We start from the raw sequence: 26,839 nt of genomic DNA, 5'->3' as shown, positions 1-26,839 counted from the left end.
AAAAGGTAATGCATTTTATTGAATTTCTAAATACAGAGACATTTAGAAGCATTCACATTTGTAACAGGCTAAATCTAAGAGGTAGTAAACACCTTACCTAAAAGAATACTTACTTTTTTCCTAGTTCTTCAGACAAAACCGGCCCATTCTCAGAGTGAACCCCATGAATGTCTGCATTAGACAATTTCCCATTATGATCCAATCTAGCCTGCTGAACACCAGAAACAAACATCAGACACCTAATAATGTAAACATTTACCAGGAAAAAACAAAAAAAAAAAAAAAAAAAAAAAAAGTAGAAAAGGGTTTCAACAGAATCTGTATCCCTAAGGCACCTAAAAGAAGGACTGTTTATTCTGTCAAATTTTTGGAGCTGTTATAAACATATCAAGAAGCAGCAGCACAGTCAAACTGTAAGCAATACATACATCAGCAGCTGTCAACCCATCCTGGCTTTGAATCTCCAAGCGTGGCTTTTCTACGGCTAGCAACAACCTTGGGTAATTTACTTATCCTGTTTGCTCACATACAAACCAGAGCTAAGGACAGTAAATAATGTAATAGAGACTTCCTGGAGATAAAATGAAGGTACGCATCATACAGGGACAGCAGTTTGCAGGGCGGCCAGTCTACAAATGAGGGACTATTATTACCACCATCTTTCTGTTTTATACTAAAACCATGTAATAATGGTAATTTCCACTCCTTTAAAAGGTGTGCTTCTACTGTTCCTTACCAAACCCTAACAGTAGCTAACTGAATAGTGTAGATTATGGACGCCCTGAAGTTTCTTCTAGGCAAACTGCACACACTAACCCTATGCCCAGGCCATTGGCTACAACAGGTAAGACAGCACAGTAAACACAGCTCTGCTCTACACAGACTCCCTTTTCTCCAGTATTATCAGAGTCCTGAGCTGACATCTCATTCCTCATTGCTTTTCTCAAGAAAGTTTTGCAATAAAAGATTTTTTCATTGTTCTTTTATTAAAAAGATTTATTTAATGTATGAGTACACCGTAACTGTCTTCAGACACACCAGAAGAGGGCATCAGATCTCATTACAGATTGTTGTGAGCCACCATGTGATTACGGGATTTGAACTCAGGACCTCTGGAAGAGCAGTTAGTGCTCTTAACCAGAGCCATCTCTCTAGCCCCAATAAGGAAGTTATAAAGGGTAATTTAAAATTTCCCAAATTTTTATGTGTAGGTTTCTTCTGTCACCTGTGTGATGTTTGCAAATGCCAGAGAAGGGTACAAATCCATTGGAGTTGGAACTCAGTTTTATGCCTCCTGATATGAGTATTAGGAACCAACTCAAGATTCCCTGAAAGAACAAAAGGACTCTGCTGAGCCATCTGCCAGCCTTTTTGTTTTGTTTTGGAGACAGTGTCTCAGTGTATAGTCCTGGCTGCTCTGAAACTATGTAGACCAGATTGGCCATGAACTCACAAAAACCCACTTGCCTGTTTCCCCAAGTGCTGAGATGAAAGGTATACATCACCACATCCAGCTTCACTAGCCTTTTTTCAAACCAGCTATTCCTACCAAAATGTTTAAAGTGTACCCTACATACTTGAGTAATCAAGTCACCTGTGTATCCTTCCAGTTGTTTAAGATTTCAAGCAAACTATATTCAAATAAAATAGATAAAGACCCAGAATTCAGGAGGCAGAGGCAGGCGGATCTGTGTGACTTCCAGGTCAGTCTAGTCTACATAGTTCCAGGACAACCAGGACTGTACAGTGAGACACTGTCTCAAAAACAAAACAACACAACAAAACTGTGGCTTTACAATTGTACAAATTTTAACATTAAGATGATTCTACTTTTTACTTGTGTATACTTAGAATAAAATATATTTAGAAGATACTTTGGTTAATGAACTCTGAGATCCACATTGGAACTGCAGTCAGACTTTAGTTGGCTGTTCCTTTGCAAAGTATCAGAAAGTAGGACTCGGGTCAAGTCTCTCCCATCACTTACATGGCACTTCTCTCCGACTTCATACTGTAAGCCAGCAGCAATGGAATAGTCACGCTTTTGTTGAGCTGTTAGTTTAAAAAAAAATTCATTAAAATATACTGTAAAACTTCATTATTAAAGCGCTACAAGGCAATTTTACAGAAGACTTAGGTTTAACTCACCTTGTTTAGACTTCAACCAAATTTCATACTCCACATTTCTATAGACTGCTGGGTTGAGTGACTTAAAAACCTTTCTGGACAAAGGAAGGTCAGCTGAGTTCCCATTGTTCTTAGGATTCTAAAGAAACAATGTCAGAAGTCCAATTAGCACAGAGATGCTTTTTCAAACTGTTTCAAATACGCACAAAAGCAAAACAACACAGAAACTTAAAAGATAGAGCAGGAAGCAGCAAATCAGCTGCTTACCAGCAAAGCAGCTCTAGCTACCAAAGATGGCCATTAAAAATCACAGGTTCTTCACGTGTAAGAGTAAGTTACAAATAGGAAACTAAAATACCTCATTGCCGGAGGGCTTGAATCCATTCACATCAGGAGCAGCAGTACTTTTACTCCTAAAAGGACATAAACAAAATTAGAAAATGAAAATGTGCATGTTTTAACCTCAACTACATGCCAAAAACATAAGCTACAAGAAACTCAAGTTTTACTATATGTAAGTATATTATATATATACACACATATACATATACAGCTTATATGTGCATATATAAATATTAAATTAATACTAGTAATTCTTACTGACTTAGTAAACAAAAAACAGAAATGGTGGTGGTAGGCTGCCGTATTTCAATGGATGAAATAACAATTTGCAAAAGATTCAACAAAAAATTTATTAAGTATTACAAAGCTTTTAAAAGAACTGGTACAAATTACAACAATTACAATAAAAAATCCAAATACCTCAATTATATAAATGTCAAGAGTCATGAGCAACTTTTTTGAAGAACACTTCAGTACAATCAAACCATCACCAGCCCACTTTCCACTCACTGACTCTACAAGTTACATTGCCTACTATGTGCTGCACGCTATGTGTCAGTAGACTGCTTGGGTCTAAGCAGTGGAAGACAAAAACTGCGCATAGAATCTAGCAACCTAAACACAAATTAGGCAGGTTACCAGTTCAATAAGAACTACTAAGTCCTGTAAAAACAAAAGGTAGCAAGCACAGCAGCATAAAGCGGTAGGGAAAGGCCTCCCTGAGGCGCCTTTGAGTGAAAGAAAGGTAACAAGTCAGTACCTCAGATGTAGTATTGCAGTCAGAGGAAGAGCACACACAAAGAGCACATGGTGGCCAAAAGGCTGATGAGATTCAAGATGAATGAGATTCTACTTAGCTCCTAGAGATCTACCTTGCAACTCCTCTTTAAGAAATCACCTCTGCTTGAAAATAACTTCCAAATATTCACTACAGGGAGCAAGAACTTAATGAGTCTAGACTCGGAGGAAAAAATTACTCATCATTCCAAGTACTTCAAGACCAACCAATATGAAGGAGAAAATAATCCAAGAACGTACATCTTCCCTCCTAATCACCACACTAACCTGATCTATCCTCAACAAGGTTATATATACAGAGTCTGTCCTCTCTTAAAATTGATGTGACAAATAAAAAAGGGCTTTCTTTTTTCACTCCCTCCTTCTAATATAGAAGACTCAGACTCGGGACCTCCTACAGGCTAAGCAAGTACTCAATCTTTGGGCTATATATATCCAGCTAAAACAATTTTTATTATAATAAAAAAGGTAAAAGCTACATTTCAAGTGCAGTGTAAAAGGGAAACCAAGCACAGTAACACACACATCCTACACTACCTGCTCCCCTTCCCAGGTCAGCTTCTCTAGCTTATCAGCCCTGTGTCCAGAGTCATTCGCTGGATCTGTTTCTGTAACACAACAACCGTTTACAGCATTCAAAAGGCCAGTTTAAAGGCCCTCCCACTCTAAGTGTGGGTAGCAAGTTAAAATAAGTTAGCCACCCCCTCACATCCAGAATCAGGTTATGTGTCTGTAAAGAGAGGCAGATTTTATTCGTGCATAATTAATCAGCATGTTAGGACAAAATTTGCAAATATTGTTCAAGCATAAATGATCAGAATTTTAATCCAAATTAGGTATTTTTAACTCAACAAATTCCTAGAAAGCATGCATGATGACAAGCACCTGTAACCATAAACCCTTAGGTGGGGAAGACAGATAACCAGGAAAGTCATTCTTAGCTACACAGTGAGATCCAGGAATACCTAGACCCTGCCTCAGAAAAAAAGAGAGAGGAGGAGGAGCACAGAAATGGCCCAGAAGTTTTAAGATCCCATACTGCTCTTGCAGAAAATCTAAGTTTAGTTTCCAGAACCTACACTCAGGAGGCTCACAAGAGTCCGTAACTCTAGAAACAAGGAACATGCCATCTCAGCCTCAAATTGTCTGCACACATTCACACATTAAAAAAAAAAAAAAAAAAAAAAAAACTAAAAAACTAAAAACAAGCATGGATCTACGAGAGAATGCAGCTGGTAGTATAGTGCTTCGCCTAGCATGCATACATCTCTAAATTTGCTCTCCACCATAGAAAAGGGGTCCTGCACTTCAAATCAACAAACACACACATCTCAAGAACCTCTTCCCCTACTGTAACTTGCTCTACCACGTCCTCATGAGAATATACTTTCAACTTCAATGGGAATGTAAGAGAGGATGCTCATAAATGATAAGCTTAATGTTGATAACTAATGTTATATACAGGCTTAACACCAAAAATTAGTATGTAATATATAATGAAACTATTTATCTGACATGCTCTAAAATATCATATTGTCTCTCTTTTAGGAAATACTGAAACGCCCTCATTCCATGCTGCTGATGTTACTAAAGCTTCTTTAGAGAATTTAAGTAATATCTCCCTAATCCATTTAATTAGCAAAAAAAAAAAGACTAAAAACATACTTGGGTGTCCAAAAGTATGTGTACATGTCCAGGGCTGAGAATCTTAATCTGTCTAAATGCCCTCAGTGACTGTAAAGGTGATCACCTCACATAACTCCACAGTGAAGCACTCCTTATTCTAACAGAGGTGGCAGAAGCAAAAGAAGGGAACTATAAAAAGGTCACAAAGATCAAAACAAACGTTTTCATTACTGGATATATGAACAAGTTAACTTTACAGCTTTACAATGTACACAGAGATCAAATCTATTCTACATACTTATCAACTGCATACATATATAAGTTCTCATTAACCAGAAACAACTTTGAAAGACAAAACCATTATAGAAACTAGGTCAAATTCATGGCAGCAATGAAGCAGCTCTGCTGTCTATCAATGCTTTATGAAGACACAACTTAACACATGAAAATGTCTCCTTGGGTGACACTAGGAAGATACTGTAGGACTAAAACATATCTTACTTGCAGCTGTCATCCTCAGAATCTGATATCTCACTGTTGCTTTCATCAGCCACTTCAGAGGTCTCTAGTCCCATCATGATCTTACTAACGTCAGTTTTAAATACCTTCTCATACAGCAATTCATAAAGGAGAGCTGTAATTAAAAAGCACAGTAGGAAACATTATAGGCATGTTTTGGAAACAGGAGAAATGTGACAGCAACACTCAGGCTTCTGAAATGCCTCGTAGGTATATACAACCCAACAGCACCATTTAATCTGAAAGGTACCTAGAAAGCAACAGAAACCTCTGTCCATGGTACATACAGTTCAAATATCACTTAAGATTACTACATTTTCAAAACACAATTGAAGAGTATCACCTTTGAAGCAAACACATCAGAATGGTAAAAATCTTTAGTGAGCACTACTTGATTTTATGAACATTAAAGCTTTGTTGTGTTCTCACATTTAATCTCAGCACATGAAGTACTACTATTTTTAGTCTACCAGCTTTGGTGTGTCACACAAGAGGCCTAACCCAAAGGTTTTGGATGGAAAAACAAGCATCATTAAGTTTGCAGAGAAGAGAACTAACTGCAGAACATTAGAGTACACTAGCTGACAAGGCAGAGAGGACTTGACTATTCGCCTTAGTTCTCCCAGTAACTAACTACAACATTACATCAAGTACTCACCAAGTTTCTATAAATCATGAGGATGTTCACCATAATCCAATGTCATGCTTTAGCTTTACAGAAAGAATGAGCTAAAAAGAGACTTAGAATATATATTCTTAGGGGCTTGAAGATGGCTCAACTGGTAAGTGCTCGGTATGTAAACATTAAGAGTTGGAAACCCCACACTCACAGAAAAGCCAGATGTGGCACCAATATTTACTGTCCTAGCACCTCCTAGACAGAAGAGCTTTAGCAGTTGCTGGCCAGACAGTCTAGCTTTAAAATGTGACCTCTGGCCAGCTTCAGTGAGCAATCCTCTCAAATGTAAACTGGAGAGCCACCAAGGACATCCAATGTCAACCCCAAGCCATATCACTTATGGTCTACCCCCAACATTTACACACATAACACAAAAAGGGCGAAGAAAAACATGAATGAAGACTGACCTCTGGCTTCCATATCCATATACATAGCCACACACACAAACCTAATATGCACACTCACAGACAAAAACATTCTCAGTCATCTCTGAAGGAAACAATAGTTTGCTCAATTAAAAAATGAGTAAAAGCCAGGCAGTGCTGACACACACACACACACACACACACACACACACACACACACACACACCTTTTGTCCCAGCACTCAGGAGGCAGAAGAAGCTGGATCTCTAAGTTAGAGGCCAGTTTGATCTACAGAGCAAATTCAGGGATAGCCAGAGCTATACAGAAAACCCGTCTCGAAAAACTAAAAAGGTTATTAAAAATAAATAAAAACTAGAAACAGGGAAAAACAGGTGAACTGTAAAACTCATTTATTACAATAAACTTCCTGAAACTAAGTGAGCTAAGAATTCATGCCCACCGTGTAAGTGAATCCCCACAGTCCTCTCTCAGACCATGTCCAGATTCTGAGTAACAGGAGAGCAAACCTCAGACTCACCCACCACAGGAAGAGCAGGGAAGGCAAGCTACAAGGGCTTACCTTCCTCACAGCTGAAATGTCCTGATTTTGACTAGGAAAGGGGAGACACAGCCCAAAAGATGGCTCAATATTCCCACCTCAAAAACATGGCTTATACTTTTAAAATACTAACTACTTTTACTTTTACTGACCACTTAAGACTACAGAAAAAAAAGCCAAGTGTGGTGGTACATGTCTAATTCCAATACTTGGAAGGCAGATGCAAGCAGTTCTGAGTTCAAGGTCAGCCTGGTCTATAAGATGTTCCAGGATAGTTAAGGTTACATAAGTGACACTGTCTCAAAAAACAGAAAGGAAAAAAAAGAACAAAGCAATTGCATGTGCAACACTACTACTCATAGAAGAAAAAGAGTTTAAAACAGGAGGGGTGGTTTCTCTCCTCCCCTAAGCCAGTATTCTTACTTGTGTGGAGGGGAGGGGAATTCAGCCAACCAGCAAATATTTGGGAAAACCTGTAGAAACTAGATTTCACAATGAGGTAGCAAACGTTACTGACATCTACCAAGTAGAAGCAACTGTGCTTGCTAAGCATCCTTCAATGCACAGGAAAGTACCCCAACAGAAGAATCTGGCCCCAAATCCCAACAGTGCCAATGGTAGCAGTTTCTCCCTGCTTTAAATAAAATACAATCAAATGAAGCATTTATCCAATCAGTTAAATTTTTTTAAAGTTATACATAATAACTTAAAAACAGATATAAATCCTTACTAAGGCTGGAGGCTTAGACTACAATTCCCATATGAAGACAAGATGGTACTTACACTGACACATAGCAGAACTATCTTTATACGTTATAGGATAGACAATGTCATAATGATTTCCATTCGAAAAACACAGTAACACCTGAAGGGAAAAGTAAGCAACATCTCAGTCAATCACATTTAACATTCACAAAGCAAACTGTCTCCAAAGCCTCTGAATAACACATTCTCAAAATAGTATTTCAGAAATAACACAGCTCCAATACTGCCAAACTAGTCCACCACTGTATGGTGAAAAGCCAGACAGCACTGGCACAGCTAAGTTCTGTTTTGTTGCTTTTTTGAGACAGTAAACTCAATATATAGTAGATACTGGCCTTCAAACCCGACCCTCCTGGGCCTACCTCTCCAGTACTGGGGCTACAGGCAAGCCCCCGCCATGCCCATTCTGAAAATGTTTATAGAACCACAAAAAACACACAGTAAGAAAGAAGTCACAAGTGGTTGCAAACATCTGTAATCCCAGCATTTAAGGAGGCTGAGGCAGGGGAATCACAAGGCAAAAGACAGTCTATATAAAGAGACTATCTCAAAAACCTAAAACAAATACCAGACATCAATATATGATCTCAACTGCTTAAAGAAAAGGTATTGAGATTGTTCAGTGGTTAAGAGCAATTACTGTTCTTACAGAGACCCAAGTGTGTCTCCCAATACCCCGTTTGGCAGCTCACAACCACCTGTAACTCCAGCTCCAGGAGATCTGACACCTGTGGCCTCTGAGCATCTGTACGCTCATGCACATAAACATATACATTAAAAAAATTATTCTTTTTAAAAAAATAGTTAAAAGATTTTAACAAATCAAGTTCAGTGATACATGCCTAAAATCACAGCATGCTAAGGCAGGAGAAAAGATTTTGGATTCAGTGGGACTTTGGAAAGAGGGAAAGAAGAAGAGGAAAGGGAAAAAAGAGAAAAAGAGGAAAGAAGAAAAGAGGAGGGGAAATGATTAATAAGGGGGAGGAGAGGGGAAAGGGGAAGGAGAAATAGGAGAAAGGAAAAAGTATTCTGAGACCATATTAATGTTAACTTCTGTGAGACAGGATCAATGATAAGCTTTTCTAAGTAACTGACTATTACAACACAAAGAAATATACATTTAATGAATAAAAAAAAAAAATGCCATAACCCCAAAACTGTAGTTGAAAAGGTCAGATCAAGAGCAAAGCCCCATTGACACCCACCATTAACCATCCCCCACGCCCTTCCCGGGCCCCACACCCCCTCACCCTTAAATGGAAGCACTTCAGTTGTTTGTCTCCCCACCCAAGTAAGCAGTGCCCTTCACCCTGGCCTGCACAATTCTGCTAAAGTAAAATTCTCACAGTGAAACAGCTTTTTTTTTCTTTCTAGGCTTCATAAAACTTTCCCGCTGCTTCTACTTTATGAGCACATGATGCAGTGATACCACTGCTACTAAAATTACCTTCACAAAGGTCTGAACACAAAGCAGAGCTGACTTTCACAAAGCTACTTCATGTCATGATGAAGCAGTAATTATCCTGGTCATGTCTTTTTTTTTTTTTTTAAACAACATGATGACTAACTTAACCTGAAGAAATAATACCGTAACTTTCATATAGCACTATTTTACGAGTCACTTTAAAAGTATAGCTTAAGATCCTGGTCAAGGTAGCAACTAAGCAGCTCTTCTACTTAAATACTTTTAATACTTCAAAAGTCTTACCTTGTCAGGAAAATTATTTTCAGTTACATGAGAAGGAGAAACATTTGGCTCCTGATATATTACAAAATCTTTCCTGAAAATAAAACTCAGATATTACTTTCAAAACAATATTTCATGAACTGAAATTATTCACTTATCTGTATTTGAGGCAATGTTCTAGGCACCGTTGAGCAGGAAAGAAACAAAAAGAAAATAAAATAACTGCACCGTACAATACTAGACGCATGGTCTCTAAAAATTAAAACTTGAGAAGAATTCATATGTAAGCTCTACAACATGAACAACTTTAAAGATAATTCTGCAAGGAAGCCTTGCTCTCAAAGAAGCTAGAGCAGAGAAAGAGCAGCACTAAACTCTGCTCCTGGGCCGCTCAGTGGTACCGGTCCTGAGAATAAGCCCTTTCTCTAGGAAGCTGATAAACAATAGTTTAATATTTTTTGTGCCTTTTACAAATATCCCTCAGAAATTAAAACATTTAAACAGTGCTATCTAACCATCAAATCCCAACTGATGAACTTAAATAAACAGACTAAGAACCAGGGAAGGTCTTTGATAACTGAGGTATAAACACCTTTGACATTTTAACACTTTGGTTAAATGTCACACTAATTTCCCGTCACTTTATTTTGCTGTTTACGTTAAGCGTCCCCCGTTACCTGTACATGAGAGACAGGGCACTTATCTCCACTTGTCCTACCCATTCCTGTATTGGGGAAAAGTCGGCATGTAAGTATCTCACTTTTTACAATGCACAACATACACATTTTCCATAAACACCTTTTTTTTTTCCAAGACAGGGTTTCACTGTGCAGCTTTGGCTTTCCTGATACTCTGTAGACCATGCTGGCCTTGAATTCACAGATCAGCCTGCCTCTACTTTCTGCGTGCTGCTATTAAAAGCATGCACCTTTATATAAGTATACCATTTGTCTATTATTATTAAGTCATCTAAGAGAACAGTTAGAGAAACAGCTCAGCAGATAAGCTATCTTTTTGCTGTTACAAAGGACCCAAGTTTTGGTTCCCAGGACCCAAAAGGCAGCTAACAACTGTCTAATTTCAGTTTCAGGGGACCTGCCCTCTTCTGGTCTACTAGGGTACTACATATACATGGTGCAAAAGCAATCGTCATAATCATAAAATATTTTTTTAAGTTTCTAGTAGGACAAAGGAAAAGTGCTCAAAACACATATATAATACATGAAAATGACCATATCTAACTCATAAAATTTTTTAAAAAAAATAACAGAAAGCAGCCTCCTAGTACAAGTACAGGAGTCTTTTGTGTAAGCTGAGAACTCGCCTATAGCAAGGGCTATCTTGTAACCCAGTATTCAGAAGCTTGGCGCATGAGGCCAAAAATGAGACATGAAGAGAAGTTATTTCACCTTCAAGATGAATCAAGGTACAAAAGACGGCATCCTAGAACAAAGGAAATCTGTATTGCTTAAAGTCAGTTGTAGCCTTTCTGGAAAGCAAATAGCCAGTACACCTAAGAAAAAGAAAATGAATGCCCCTGTATTTCTTTGATTCAGCAGTTCAAAAAGTCTGTACAGTTTACCCTAATGGAATTTTCTGTATATCCACAAAAGCAAAGGTAGTAATGCAACACATGTCACAGTGTTAAAATCCCCAAGAACTTCAAGTAATAAACTGATCTGTCCAGTCTGTAGAACATGCTGCATATACTGCAAAGTAGTAACATGAAAGATTACTCCAGTCTAGTAAGTTACAAAATCTGTTTTTAATAACTAAGCTATATTACTTGCACACACATGTACACAGAGAACTGGAAGGGTGTGCTACGGTTTGGGATTGTTCATGCTTTAAAACCTGGTCCCCAGCTGCTGTAGTGTTTCAAGAACTCGGAGCTAATCGACTGGACACAGTAGGGAGGAGGATACACAGGCCTTGATACACAGCCCAGGCTAACTTCCTACTCCATCTCTGCTTCCTGGTCCTGAGATGAGAGCGAACATCTGCCACTCACTCTATCGCAAGGCCAAGATGGACATTATCACCTCAAACCTTAAAGAAACAAGAAAAACAAACCCTCCTCTCCTCCCTCAAGTTGCTCCTTACTAGGTATCTGGTCACAGCAGCAAGAGAACTATTATGCAATTGTATCCTAAATTCAAACAGGGAAACTCAAGTCAAAAACCAAATCATTATGCACCTATATTTAAAACCTTGTAATACAAGAATGCAGCCCTAGGTTACTTGTGACATTAGTAGTCTTAATCTCAAGACAGCATGAATGAACTGTGACAAACCAAACTCAGCCTCTTCCAAAAGGAAAGCAGCACAAAGAAGAGTATTTTAGACAGTGCTGACTGCAGTAGCACCTGTTTCACTGGTGCTTTCAAATCAGCTTTGGTTTTCAAAACAAAATAGGTGACACACTGAAACATTTGAAATAGGCCTTATTCTAATAATCAAAACTTCTCATAAATCCCTTCCATGGGACACCCTCTGGCAGAGAAAACTCACTGGTAGGAGATTGTTTAGCTCTCCTCACTTATGGAACAAGGGCCATACTGAATTTAAAAAAAAAAAAAAAATGTAGACTTTAAACTAGCTCAGACATGAAGAGCACCTGCTGCTCTTGCAGCAGACCCAGACTTACATGTGCACACTGGCTTACAGGAAATTCAAGATCCTGGTCTAATGTCCACAGACACAAGGTTTGCACACAGGGCATATATATCCATGAAATCAAAACATCATGAACATAAAACAAGATAATTTTTTTAAATGTCTTCCAGCCTTATCTAATGAGACTAATGCATCTTCTTATAGGTAACCTTCCAAATAAATTCTATTATAATCTGCATAAGTAAACAATGGCCATCACAAAATATTATCTTCTTCCTAACTAAAAATCAGCCATCAAATGTAAACTTGTCTGCGTTAAAGAAAATGAGTTCAGCAGCAGCGGCACACTCCTTTAATCCCAGCCCTTACTGGGAGGCAAAGGAAAGCAGCAGATCTTTGTGAGTCTGAGGCCAGCCTGGTCTACTGAGTGAGCTCCAAGACAGCTAGGGCTACACCTGTCTTGAAAAACCAAAAAAGGGGGGAAAGGGAAGGGGAATGAAAAGCCAAAACAAAAACTGCAAAAAAAGTCTTTCAAAAATATACTGCCAATGCAGAACTTACATGTAAAGAAAGAACTTTTAAAACTTGGTATCAACAGCAATTTAAAAAAAAAAAAAAAAACCGTAATTTATGAACAAGCATCTTAACAGCAGAGATACATGAGTAAATAAGTACTGTAAAAATATTCATCACCAGGCAAATTAAAACCACAATGAACACTCAAAAATGCAGAGCTACATGGCTCATAAGTAAACAAGAACTGTACAGCCACTCTGGAAAGGCTGGGAAGTTTTCTCATTAATCTAAATATTCATTTAGCTTATTACCCAACAATTCCATTCTCCAAGAGAAAATAAAATCCAATTCTAAAAGTCCACAAGTGGGAAACCACCAAGTATAAATTAACAGATAAAGTGTCCATCTATCCAAAAAACTACTCCCTACAAAATAGAAATAAAAACAATGTGACTTAAGAATTCCCATTATGCAAGCAAGCCAAACATGTGAAACCACAAACTTTGTCATTCCTTTTATAAATCTAGAAAAGCAAACCTAGAAAGCAGATTGATACTTGCCAGGAGCCAAATTAAGCACTAAAAAGCACATGGGAATGTCTTAAAGAGTGACTGAAAACTGTAATTTGTGGGGTTTGTGAATAAGCTGTGGATAAATGTCAAATCCATATGGACATTACAATTGAGAGGACACCAATTTGACTTTAACGAAGTTCACAAAAACATTCTTGTTTATTTGTTTTTCTCCATGTATCCCTGTCATGGAACTCACTCTGTAGACCAGGCTGACCTAGAACTCGAAACATCTCCTGAGTGCTAGGATTAAAGGTGTGTGCCAGTACACAGCTCTAAAGAGTACTCTTCCAAAAAAGAAAAAGACGAAAAAAATACTTTAAATGATTGAGTCTTTATAAAAAACACTCTAAAAGTTCTCCTGGCCATGTGGAAATTAAAAAATGGACCACAATAGAAGCAGGATAGAGTGGTGGGAAGTCCTAGGAAGCAGGAAAATAAAAAGGATGATTAGTGAGGATAACAGTAGATGCTTCCAGTGACTATCACAGAGAGAGCATCACTGTGACTGGCTACATTTAACTATATTTCAAATACTAATGGAGACTACTGTAAACATTCCCAACCAAGAAATGACTGAAGGGACAGATCCATGCCAACAAACCACACCTGATTATCACACCTTGTATCAACCTACAGAAAGGAACAAACATAACCCGAAATAGGAGAAATTGTTATGCATTAAATAAAAATGTTTTAGCTATTTTTGAAAATAAGAAATGGATGTCTCTGGTCTCATCTACCTCAAGTTATTTTCAGCCACACATGCTGATAGTACATCTATAATCTGAGCACTCTGAAAACTCTGGACGGGAGGAGGTGGGGGGACGGACCACCACAGAGCTCAAAGTCAGCCTGTGCTATATACAGTGAGGTCAAGGGCTGCCTGAACTACATTAGTAAGGTCCATGCCAAAAGAACAGGACGAGGGATACAGCTCACTGATACATCCCTTGTCTATATGCACAAAGGTCCTGGGGCCAATCCTTAGGACTACAAAATAGCAACATTTTTACATAATATGTCTTTAACCTACCAATCCAGGCAACAAAAATATTCAGCATTACTTTTGCCTCTAGGTCATATCACTGAATACAACATACAGAAATCTAAGATCAAAGAGATGAATCCAAGTTAAAAAAAAAAAAAAAAAAGACAGGTGAAGAGAGAAAAGTGTCATAATAATGTTGAACCCATAATTCTCATTTCTTACCTCAAAACCCTTAAATGGTTTTCCAATAGTAGAAACCCAGACTTCAAGGCTTTAGCAATTTACGAGTTAGGATGGGAACTGGAGAAGAATCTACATTTACAGTACACAGCAGCTGATACAAGCAGGAGGTGACATTGTGAGAAGTACTAACTCTTGGGCCCAGCCTGCCGTCCAACTTACTCCTCACTACTTTCGGTTTTTTGAGAGTGGGTTTCCTTAGTGTAGCCTTGACTGTTCTGTAACTCTTTATAAACCAGGCTGACCTTGAACTCAAGAGATCCACCTGCCTTTTTCTACTACTCCTTACCTACACATTTGTCATGTTCCACACAGGGACTATTCTCTCACTTTGTCTTACTCAAACTTTGAATATGAACTTACTCTCTCAGAGCCTTGTCTACTGAGCTGTAAATGCACCTCAATTAACCTTTCTCCCATCTGTATTTCTAACACATGCACTTTCCTAATTTATATCTGACTTCCTACCTATTACAGAGAAATTCTGCCTACATTTTTCCAATGTCTCAAGCACTGGAACTGATGTTACAAGAACACCAATCATGCATACACTCTTCCTTTATTATTCCCTTTACCACTACCTCATTCTTCATAGCTTTTCCTTTGTCAGTACTACTGTTTTTAGATTTATTTTTATGTATGAAGAGTATTTGCTTACATGTATTCCATATGTACCACACACGTGCCTGATACCCAGAGATCAGAAGAGAAGATCAGATCCCCTGAACTAGAACCACCATGTGAGGGTTAGGAACCAAATCCAGGTCCTCTGCAAGAGCAACAAGTGCTCTTAACTGCTGAGCCGTCTCTCCAGTCCCCAGTGTTACATAGGGGAGGATGGGAATTAAAAACATTCTGTGATGGTGATGCTTAGTAGTCAACTTGACTGGACCTGGAGTCAGCTAAGACAATTCTGGGTAGGTCCATAAGGGCAGTTCCTGGAAAGATTAACTGGGGCAGGGAAGACTCAAGTGGGCAGGAAGAACAAAGCAAGGCTTTCCTCAAAGCAGGCCCAAGGTTAATTTAAAAAAAAAAAAAAAATTGTTGCATGCCCACATTTTCCATGTATCCACATACCCTGTTGCCACCTTTTACTGATATTAGAACCAAGTTTCTTCTGTCTTCTGGTGTGACATGAAGATTAGAGTACCACCCCCAACCCCCAAGTCTTTAGCATCAAACTGGGAATGCTGAGGGATCCAGCACTGTGGACACAGCAAGCTCAGGTTCTCAGGCCCTCCAGCATTCAGACAGCCACTGCTGGACCACTGGGTTCAAATCATGAATGGCAGCCAACAATGCCTTTGATAATATGCACTCGTTCCCTCCGCTCTCTCTAGAGAACCTAACTAACGCATATCCATCCCATGACATTTGAGGCTTATGGGGACTGAAATACAACATGCTAAGAAAACGCTGCTACTAAGCTGTTTATATATCCTTAGCCTATATTCCATGATATGGAGTTTCAGCGAGAAGCTTTTGGGGTAGCAAGGCAGTTTTTTGGAGTTCAAGAAAGTTTCTCTGTGTAGCCCTGGCTGTCCTGGAACTTGCTCTGTAGTCCAGGCTAGCCTCCAATTCAGAGATCGACCATCCTCTGCCTAAATGCTGGGATTAAAGGCATGTGCCACCACCCAGCTTTGTGAAAACCTTTCAAGCAGGCTCTCTCTTCAGCATAACGGACACCGAATGGTAGAAGCTGACAGACCTGTCACCCTTCTTTTTTTTTTTTTTTCAAGTCTATACTCCCTTCACAAGCTGATCACAGAAAATGGCACCCCACAGAAGAACTCTCTGCTCTCATTTCCCTAAAGAAATCAGCTTCATCCTGTCCAAATTGCACATATACCCTAACAGATCATTTCAAAAATCATCCGTACATGGAATTACAGATCTTGTATGCTACATTCATATGCCATGACTAACACAGAAGACAGGGTTCTCTTCTCACAGCAAGACAACTTCTACAAAGAGTTCCAATCAACTTTCTTTTTAATTACTGTATTGTTTTCTTTTGTTTTGTTTTGAGTCAGGATTTCTCTGTGTAACCTGGCTGTCCTGGAACTAGCTTTGTAGATCATGCTGGCTTCAAACTCACAGAGATCTGTCTCCGCCTCAAGGTGTGTCACCACCCAACTATCTTTCCTTTAAACACTACACAACGGATATAAGTCACTTCAAGTGTCACACAACACACTGATTTTCTGTCAAGGAATTTTAACACATATTTGGATACACACGAACAGAAATACTATTACACATACCTGTGGGTTTTCCAAACGTTTTAAATATTCTTCAAATGACCCTTCTATAAACTGTAAGAAAAAAAATTATATTAGGGGCCTGGAAAAGTTGTTCAGCTGATAAAAATCACTTCTTGTTTTATAGAAGACCTTATCTCACTCCCCAGCACTCACCGCAGGCAGTACCCACCCACCATCTATAATGCCAACTCCAGGTGATCTGATGACCTCTGCTGGCTAAGGTTCCTAAGCACATGTTATACACACACGCATTTTTTAAAAATTCTATTAGGAATACTGTCTAAGAAATATGCTAAACAACAGCAGGTTTACTGTTATTAAAGTTCACTTTGAGTCACTGGGTTCTTACACACCTAGACTTTATCAGTAATGCTAAAAGGTATTCATAATATGAATGTCTATATAAATATTTAAGTAATGGCAATAAATATGCAAAAGAATTTAAAGGAAATGTTGCTGGGAAAGGTTTCCAGGAAGATGACTCAAGATGAGAGCTAGCCAGAACTCATATGGGCAGAGTGGAACAGCCACTACAGAGTACCAAGGTAGCATGAAAAGGAAGACCATCATAGGGAAGACCTGAAGAACTTAGCTAATTGAAGCAGGACAACCTAGTAGAAGACTAAATGAGGAGATAGCAAATATGGGCCAGTTCATAAAAAACCTGGGAAACAAAACAGGACTTTCAAACAAGAGAGGAAAGAAAATTCCAGGCCACTGCAGATGTCATTCTGAACTGAGAAATACCAAAACAACACTTTCAGATTAATGTGGTAATGGTCCATGGGTGCAGGCAAAGGAAACGGGAGTTAACTATTTAAGAAATTATGCTAAACACAGAAGTTATAGGAAATCAGATAATTTCAATCAAGATTTTTATGATAGTTTGTTTTATTGTCTCTATCATAAAATAAGGTTACTCAGTCTATACCCAACTTTTTTTTTTTTTTTTTTTTGCTTTCATTATAGCAACAAATCTGACAAAGTGCTGTGGTGGTTTGAATAATGGCCCTCCCCAGGTTCAGATTTGAATACTCAGTCTCCAATTAGTAGAACTGTTTGGATTAGTATGTGGCCTTGTTAGAGGAAGTCTGTCACTGGGAATGGGATTTTCGGTTTTAAAAGCCCATAACCAATTAGCTTTGTCTCTTGTCAGATGTAACCTCTCACTACTGCTCCAGTACCATGCCTGTCTGTCTGTCTGTTCCCAGACATGATGGTCAACGAATTTTACTACCCAACTGTGAGTCCCAAAATTTTAGCTAGGTTATGGAACTTTGTCTAAGCAGTAGAACATTAACTAAGGCAAGTGCTAAAATGTATTCCTACCTGACCATTAAGCCCAGTTTATTTGCAGTTGTAGCTAACTTGGCAAAAGTGATACATAAACCATAAACTCATCTGCCCTCTTCAATCTACAGTAGTCTTTTCAACACCAATTGCACGTTTTCAGATCAAGAATTCTTCTACAAATTATATACTATCAAATGTTTAAACTCTCTTAAATTCTAATATATACACTGCGAATGCCTTCCTGTGAGTTGTCAGAGGCCTCAGAGGGACTGGAAAGAATATGGGCTACTGCCACTGCTCTTCACTCCCACCAGAACTAGGAGGCAAGACCCGACTTTTGAATACATCACAAATTTGGACTGGGACCCACAAGAAAAAAAAAAGAAAGTTGGAACTTTCTGAGCAACTTTCCCTTTCTGGCTAGCTTTTATAAAGCGAGAAGGTATTTATGTAGGCTGCTGGGTGGGAAAATACTACTCTCTTACCCAGCCCTGAATCCCCCAGGCAAGATACACCCTATATAATAAATGCATGACTGTTTTGGGAGTAACCAACTGCTTTCTGATGAGATGAAACCTGCTCCACAAAGGGAATTCATTTCTTCTGAACAATGGCTAGAGAGGTCACAGGTACTAGGGGAACCTACAGCTGCTGGTCTGCTAAACAAACATGTATCCAACTGCCTTATAAATATTTAGGTTTATACCTGTGTATCTGTGCTGCCGCCTGGGTCATAGAAGCTTCTTTATGCATTGCCAGAGACCAACAGAGACATAACTTGTGAAAGTGATGAGAATGAGTGATCTGCCCTAAATGAGACCTTCCCACCCCAAAGCCCAGGGGACAGAAAGCATGTGATCTGAAGGATGGAGAGGAACACTGTGAAATGCTGTCTTCCAGACACAACAGACTTGTGCACTCATACAGTGGTTACTCACACAGTCCAAACAGTCCAAACTCCAGTATGGATAGGAAAGAGCTCACAACACACTCTGGCTGAGGAGTTGGTTACTCAATGGGTATTTTTAAAAAGGGGGGAAAAAGAGACATGAGAACAACAGGGAATGTGCTGGGGTGAGTCCAAGGAATATAGATATGATCAAATTACAATATATACATTTAAGAAATCCTCAAGAAAAGTTACTTTAAAATGTCTAGCATGTGAAATGTCAACTAGAATATTTTCAGTGGTCAAAATGTAAATCCAAGTAAGACACCATCATATCTGAGGTTAATAATTACCGCTTCAAATTTCTGTCTGTTTTCACGAAGGTAGCGAATACAGGCCATCCTAACCTCCACGTGTCGAGACTGAGAGTGCAACACCTAAAACAGAAAGCAGCAATTATTAAGCATTTTGCTAAAAGTAAACTGAATTTACAAACCAACGCCATTTTTTCACACCCAAAATGGTGTGACATCTACAGTTAAACCTGTCTATCACCATTCCGTAACTTTTTATCTTTACTCATGACAGACCGGAGGGTTGAAGAAAATGGCCCCCATAAGCTCATATATTTGAATGCTTGGTGACCAGGGAGTAAAGCTATTTGAAAGGATTAGGATTAGGAGATGCGAGGTTTCGAGGTTTCGAAAGCCCATGCCAAGCCCAGCATTGCATGGCCCCCAAGCCCCAGATCATGATGTATTCTCAGCTATTCCTCCAGTGCCCCCTACATACCATGCTCCCCACCATGATAATGTACAAAACAACCCTCTGAAACTGTAAGCGAGCCTCCAATTAAATTAAATGCTTTTTAAGAGTTGCCTGATCACAATGTTTTTTCCACAACAATAAAGTGACTCGGATATATTTAAAAAAAAAAAAAAATATATATATATATATATATATTAGCCTAATATGTCTTGGGGGGAGGGGTAGTTTGTCAAGACAGGGATCAAGGCCAGTCTAGTCTACACAGAGAGTTCCAAGACAGCCAGGGCTACATACATAGAAAAACCCTGACTGGGGAGAGAGGGAAAAAAAAGAATCACTCAGTGGAGGATTCCAGCGCATATAAAGCCCTAATTCAACCTCAAATATCACAAGGAAAAGTTATTTTCATCAAAAACAGCCTGATTTGAAAATGTAAGCCCACTGTGGGTTCAGAGTAACTATGTGTCACTTTTTATCAAGCTTATAAAATTCAAAATACCAAAATAAGCAGATGCTAAACTGGATGATGCCATCCTAAGAGGTTGTTCACTTGTTCTTACATCCAACCCAGGGCTAGTAAGATGGCTCCGCTGGTAAAGGCCCTTTAGAGTTTGAGCCCACAAACTGCCACAATATGCAATGGTATACTTAAAGACACACACACACACACACACACACACACACACAAACTAAACGAATAAATGTAAACAAAATTATAAAGTACCAACCAAAGTATGTTCAGATCTCTCATCTGTGACCTCCCTAAATAATCAGTTCAACAAGACAGAAAAACTTTGGGATTTTATGGAAATTTGAGCTCTGAAATGAAGCAAACTACCTTTCATATCAAATGAAAATCTCCAATACTTTCACCATGTTTAAAGAGATTAAAATGAATAGGTATCTTAGAATGAAGATATTCCCAGGTCTCCGAAAGTTGAGTTAAAACCCATATCCCCACATCATCACCCACATACACTTGAAATAAAGCATCACTCCAAACAATCAGAGCCTCTTGTAGATTTACAAGAGTTACAACTCCAACTGAATCTCTCTAAAGTGAGAATTCAGGAAGAAAGAGGATCCAGCTGCACATTTTTCACCTCTCCGGGATAACACCAAGGCTCATTTACACACAAAAATCACACATGCAATTTCCCCGATAGCTAGTATGTTCTAACAACCTCCAACCCCCCCCCCAAAAAAAAGATGCACTCTTCGTGGTTAACTTTTTAATTTACCAGATTTTTGTCAGATACCTAAGTAAGCCTTCCTTACTGCTGTAAGACATTAATTAAAAAGTAGCCTTATACAGCCTAAGCTTCCTGCATCACAAGAACCGTAAGTGTATTTTTTAAAACACCAACTGTTTGCCATTTCAACAAATTACATTTGGCAACCTATCTTTCCCAGTAGCTACATTGGACACTGTTATGAAGCAAGCATTATTAATACGTGTGAGCCACAATGTCATCTGATAGGGCTTTCCTACCATCAGCAAAGTGCTTCCTGTGTTAAGGCCATTCACCTAACAACAGGTGGCAGACAGAAACTAGGAAAGCTTGTTTCTCATCAGTAACTAGTCAGGAGTATCTTTTTTTCCCCTCTTTTAACAAAGATTTTAGAACATGGCATCAATCTGTACCTGCTGCCCAGATGCAAAACTCTCATCAATGTACATAAAGTGTAGAATATTGGTAATTTACTAAGCCAAACAATGCAAGAAAAGTGAAATGATAACTCTTCAAACAGTAAATTACTTCTCAAGTCCCTGGACATTCAAAATTCAAATGGTCTGGTATGTGGCTCCATGAAAACAGGCTAAAGGTAGAGAGGCTTGAAGACAAAGTAGTGATAAACATAGGGAAAGGCTGAGACACTGTTTTAGCAAGTCCTCTAAGAGTGCCCTATTTTTAGCTACAAGGCTAGGAGCTGATTCAGGTCAGGCTTCCTGCAGGCCCCAATCCACAAGTGTAAAAAAAAGGAAAAGCATATCTAAATCAGGCAATGTGAAGGAGAAAGGCTACGCTCAAGTGAAGTCTCTTCCTCTTAGGACTGCTATTTCGCTTCCTGACTCCACAAAAACAAATCCTCTCTACAGATTTTTAAAAGGCAGCAGAAGTTGATAACACATTCTTCCTCACCATTACTTTAGTACTACTGAAATATTAAGCTGCCCCTAGACATACTCAACATACTCAAAATAAAGTCCCCAAGTTTGGAACGGTTAGTTCCTTTAAGACTAACCCAGATCCCAAGGCAAAAGCTTACCCATACCAATGAGCTCTTAGTGTACTTGCCCACTGTACAGATAAACTGAGTCCCCACAGCTTCTGTTCTATCCTCATGGATCTGTGCAATGTCTCATGGGCACACTGTTCTGTTCTAATTTAAATAGGCCCTGGCTAATTCAACTCCAAACATTAACCTCTACCACCATTCTACACAAACGTGCTAAAGTTAATACAGCATAAACACACTGTAACGTGACTTCACTTCCCCTCTTCAGCTTCTAGAGGTGCTGGAGTCCACGAAGGCTGAGAAAAGGAGACAGAATCTTCTCCATCTGGAAAACTCACAAACGGAGCAGACTGTTTACCTAACAGTAAGGACTGGAGGAAACATGGCACCCACATTGGAGCTTCCTAAATTTCTGAAAATCAGAGTTGTCAAATGGTAGGCTGGTTTGGGAAGTATCAGAGAACGTTTCAGTGGACATACCTGTCATAAGTGCAAAGTGTTCTATATTAACATACCTTTGAAAATGCATAGCCTTGTGATTCTAAAACAGAAATCTTAAATGCTAGTTAGCTCACAAAGGGGGGGGGGGGGGGGACAAAACCATAAAAACTCGAGATTAAGCCAAAGGAAAGCAAACTGTAAATAGTATGAAATACACACTGGAGCAGTAATGTGAAACTTTTTAATCCAACTACGTTAGCAACTAGTTTTCAAATACAGGATGGGTTTTGGTGACCCCACACCTACATCTGATTACATAACATAGAGAAAGGGACTCGATCTCCAAAAAGGAAAAATCTTGAGTATTCTTCTCTGGAACTCCTTCCGCTCCTGAGTTCTATCTCACTTCTCTTTAATAAAATGTTCGTTCTATACTGGGAATAATTTTGACCAGAAAGGGGGGAAGGGGGACCGGACATGTGCCTAGACTGAAAATCCGTCCTAGTATTAAAAGGCTTTTAGAAGAGTAAATTCTTTAATACACCCTGCCTGATTACACATAATATAGTGTGGAACTACTCAGACAAGTTACTGAGAAGACCCTATACAGGAAGACTGCTTTCCTTAAACAGCAAAGTTGGCCTCCCGTTTCGAGTGACACCGGTGAGACCGACTACCCCGCATTCCAAAGTCCAGCAACAGGGGAAAAAAAAAAAAAAATGTAGTGAAGCAGTCACACTGGGTGCCGCACCTCCTCCTGTAAACATGCGGTAAACTGCTGGGAAGGCTGGGCTGCTAAAAACCGAGCGCAGGTGAATGCGGAACACAACTCAGAAACAGCATGTCGCTGGGTCCCTGGCGGTCACGCAGCGAGCAGGCCGCGGGAGATGTCCTCACTCGGTCCCGTGCCGGCGTTACAATGGGCCGCTGTGACGACAGCCAGCCACGCGCAGCCCCGCCGTGGGCGGCCAGGCAGCTGCGGGTCCCTCCCAGCCCCGCGCCAGCCCCGCTCGGGCCCGGGTCCTTTACCTGCTCGGCCACAGCCCGGAACAGGCACGACCCGTCCTTGGCGACCAATTTCCGATACAATCCCAGTTTGCGCAGATAGGCGTCCATGGGCGTCGCATCCTCCAGCGGCCCCACGCCGCCCTGGTCCACGCCGTCGGGAGTGCCGACGGCTGCCTCCATGTTGCCGGTCCGCTGCAGCGTGCGCCGAGCGGACTAGCCCCACATGGCCGCGCCGCCGGCTGCTCGACGCCCGGGCCTGGGGCAGGCTGCGGCTCGGGCTCCGACTCGGACACGGTGAGCGGCGGCAGGAAGAGGCGGCGGCCCGAGGCGGTGGCCGGCGCTCTCCCGGAGCATAGGGGAGCCCAGCCTAGTGCACGGCCATCCGCACGCGGCCGCCTCCGCGGAGGGACACGCGCCCGCGGGCAGCCCGGGGGTCGCCGCCCCCACAAGTTTCCGGGTCCCGACCGGGGGGAAGCGAGAAAAGCCCCGGCGGCGCGCCCGGCTGAGATTAAACGAGGCCTGCGTCTCCCCCGCGCGCCCCACGCCGAGAACCGAGGAAACCTGGAGAGAAAGCTGCGGCCGATCGTTTCCCCACCTCGCGGGAGGGCGCCTGAGGGGCGGGGAGCGGGAAGGGGCGCCCGGCGGAGGGCAGCAACCTCGCAGCCTAGAATTTGTTTTCGCTTTCAGCCCTCGGCGCAGAGGATGGCGGGAGTTGTAGTTTAAGCAGCGGCAGGAAGTCCCCGTGCTAAGGGCGGGGACGCCTGGTCCGGCCTACCCGGAGGGGAGGTGCCCCACAGGCTCACGGACTACAAATCCCTACAATGCTAGCGGCACCGAACCTAGAACTGCCTTCGCGCTTCCCAGGCCGCGTCCGCGAGCTTGCCCGAGAATGTCTGTCGCTTACGCCGGCGACCTGCGCGCGCCGCCCCGCCCTCCCGGCGAGCCTCCCGCCCTGAGCGCGGCGAGGCGGCGGAAAGCGCGCGAGCGCGGCTTGCGTGCAGTTGCTAGGGGCTCAGTGGCGATGCCGCCGGCCCTTTGTGCAGTTCCAGAGGACGCACCTGTCTGCACCCCACCCCAGGCCTGTCCTCCCAGCGTTTCCTTAGGGGTGTCTAAAGGGAAAGCCGGGCTCAACAGCAGAGGCTCTTGGAACCGCCAGCCTGAGGCTGACCCATTTTGACCCTCAATCAAACATTGACGGTTGATTGAAATTGGGACAGCTCACACTCTGTGACAAGATGTGGCTTTGCCAAAGGCACGCCTGCTCATTCTGTCACAGCAGCTGCGCACTGCCACACAAAGGGCTTTCTCTGTTAGAAGAAATTACTTTTTTTTAAGTTACGTGACAACGCTACAGGAAATCCGAGCTGAACTAGAGACTTCATACTCGTTACCCTCCAAAGTTTCATGATGAGAAATGGGTCGTCCAATTGAATTTGTGAATCCGGTACTTAACCTTTTGAGACACCAGAATTTCATTTTACTAGCATACAATAGCATCGTATCATTTAGATTTATTAAAACTTGGGTCTTGACGTTGGAGGAAAAAGAAAAGTGGTAAATTACCTTCGGTTTAAAAGTGTAGGCAGTCTTGGGAATTGGGCCAAGATATGCCAGGTGGTAGGATTCCAACACGTTACTTAAAATGTAAGCTATTAATATTTAAATGTTCCTATAATTGTGCTATTTTCAGAAAATATATCGTAAGCTAAATGCAAAAAAATCCTGCCCCAATTTTAAAATTTTTACTTGTAGAGGGGGAAACACTTTGAGAAATGCAAGGGTTTTGTTTTTGTTTGGCTTAGTTTAAGAGGCATACTCCATATAGCCCAGACAGGCTTTGAACTTGCCCTATAGCCAAAGATGACCTGGAGTTCCTGATCATCTTGCCTCTACCCACCCTCCCCAAATACTAAGATCACTGGTATGTCACCACATTCTGTTCCATGTGGTGCTGGGAATGAAACTCAGGGCTTGATGCATGCTAAGCAAGCATTCTATCAGCTGTGCTCCCTACCCCCAGGTTCAAAACTGTAATTCAACCTTATAAACCTGTAGTTTCTTTTAGTAATTTCTAAAGTCTCATGCTTTAAATACAATTTCTAAAATCAGTAGGCACTTCAAGTAACTGAGTGTGCTCAGAGAAGGCCATGCTTTCTGATACTGATTTTGATATTCCTTCCATAAGAACTGATGGGACTAACTTTGTATCCCATATGTATTTGTGGGGAATATGTATATGTTAAGATTACACTGCCCATAGCTCGATATTTTTTAAAACCTTCAAAAATGTGTTCTTTGTGATTGAAATATGCAAGATTGCATTGCATTAATTTCCCCATCCTAAAAATAGAAAATGTTGCTCAATTTATATGCACAAAATGTGTGATAGTGTTTCATGTATATTTTCAATCTTAAGACATAGCCACATTTTCATTACTTAAATGTACTTCCACTTTTAACAAAATAACACCATCTTCTAAAGTTCCAAGGTTTCTCTGAGATATTTAAGGGAAACTAAATGTCTTTCACTCTAAAATGTCTTTATTTTCATTCACAGTAATTTAACTCATTAGTAATAGAATAATCAAAATATTAATGGGCATGATCACTAGTTTTAATTATTCTGTGAAGCCTGGCATTAAGGTATGTTTTCCATGTATTTTTTATTACTTAAAAATAGAAGCCCTTATCAGAATTCATTAAATTTGTGGTTGTGTTTAACTGATTTGTCATCAGAAGCGGTAGAATGTTGTCTGAGAGTTCTTTGCACTCCTACTGAGCCAGTGTAAAATGGTCTGTCTCGCTCTGCTTCGAGTTCCAAAGTCACGTCTGACCCCTGGGCTTCATAAGGAAATCTCTTAGGTATTCTGAGCCTAATCCAGGACAGACCCCTGTACGCTGAGTCTCCAAATACAGTGTGAGTGTTGAGGCAACATCAGGATCTGGGATCTTCTGGGGGAGACATACAGAAACTCACTTCCTATGACTCTTAACTAAACCAGTGCTGACTGGAAATGTTTATTTCTGAGAGCCATTTGTGACCAGTAAAAGGTTCAATCCCTTACAAATCACTTTTTATCAGATATAACTTGAAAGATTCAGTGCTTCTGAGAACCTAAAAAAATTACTAAAAAATTACCTGGGCAGTGGTGGCACACACCTTTAATCCCAGCACTCACGAGGCAGAGGCAGGCGGACTTCTGTGAGTTCCAGGCCAGCCTGGTCTGCAGAGTGAGTTCTCAGACAGCCAGGGACACACAGAGAAACCCAGTCTGGACAAAACAAAAAAGAAAAGTTTTTAAAAATTACTAAAACTTATACAAATGGTCATCCAACCTTTTCCTTGTATAAAGCAATATACCTCAGGTCAGTTTGTTTATAAACTTTAGGGATAATTATGGTAGAGTTGTGAATATTTCTTTACTTTGGAGAGAGGGGTTTTAATATTTAGTATTGGCTGGGAACTTTGTAGACCAGGCTGGCCTTAAACAGATCACCTCCGCCTCTGCCCTTCAGGTGCCTCATGGAATCAA

The 26,839-nt window shown here is 40.6% G+C and overlaps 1 protein-coding gene across 3 annotated transcripts in view; it reads right to left on the bottom strand.

The window, feature by feature from the left end:
• Positions 1-23,941, bottom strand: part of OTUD4 (OTU deubiquitinase 4) — a 43,558-nt gene extending 19,617 nt beyond the window's left edge. Inside the window, exons 1-11 of one of the 3 annotated variants that reach the window (XM_080937285.1) lie at positions 23,328-23,941; positions 19,202-19,285; positions 16,667-16,717; positions 10,145-10,191; positions 9,489-9,561; positions 7,799-7,880; positions 5,395-5,527; positions 2,486-2,540; positions 2,149-2,266; positions 1,988-2,052; positions 114-211 (exon numbers count right to left, since the gene is read on the bottom strand). In XM_080937285.1, the coding sequence (XP_080793411.1) occupies positions 114-211; positions 1,988-2,052; positions 2,149-2,266; positions 2,486-2,540; positions 5,395-5,527; positions 7,799-7,880; positions 9,489-9,561; positions 10,145-10,191; positions 16,667-16,717; positions 19,202-19,285; positions 23,328-23,486 (965 nt within the window). In that variant the 5' untranslated portion in view covers positions 23,487-23,941. Of the gene's footprint in view, positions 1-113; positions 212-1,987; positions 2,053-2,148; positions 2,267-2,485; positions 2,541-5,394; positions 5,528-7,798; positions 7,881-9,488; positions 9,562-10,144; positions 10,192-16,666; positions 16,718-19,201; positions 19,286-23,327 lie in introns of those variants that run through there. The other 2 variants (XM_080937286.1, XM_080937287.1) reach the window with 2 other exon arrangements.
• Between the last annotated feature and the right edge of the window lie 2,898 nt (positions 23,942-26,839).

This window comes from Micromys minutus (assembly GCF_963924665.1).
Source record: "Micromys minutus genome assembly, chromosome: 24".
Lineage (NCBI taxonomy): Eukaryota > Metazoa > Chordata > Mammalia > Rodentia > Muridae > Micromys > Micromys minutus.
This window is presented reverse-complemented; position numbering and strand designations above follow the sequence as displayed.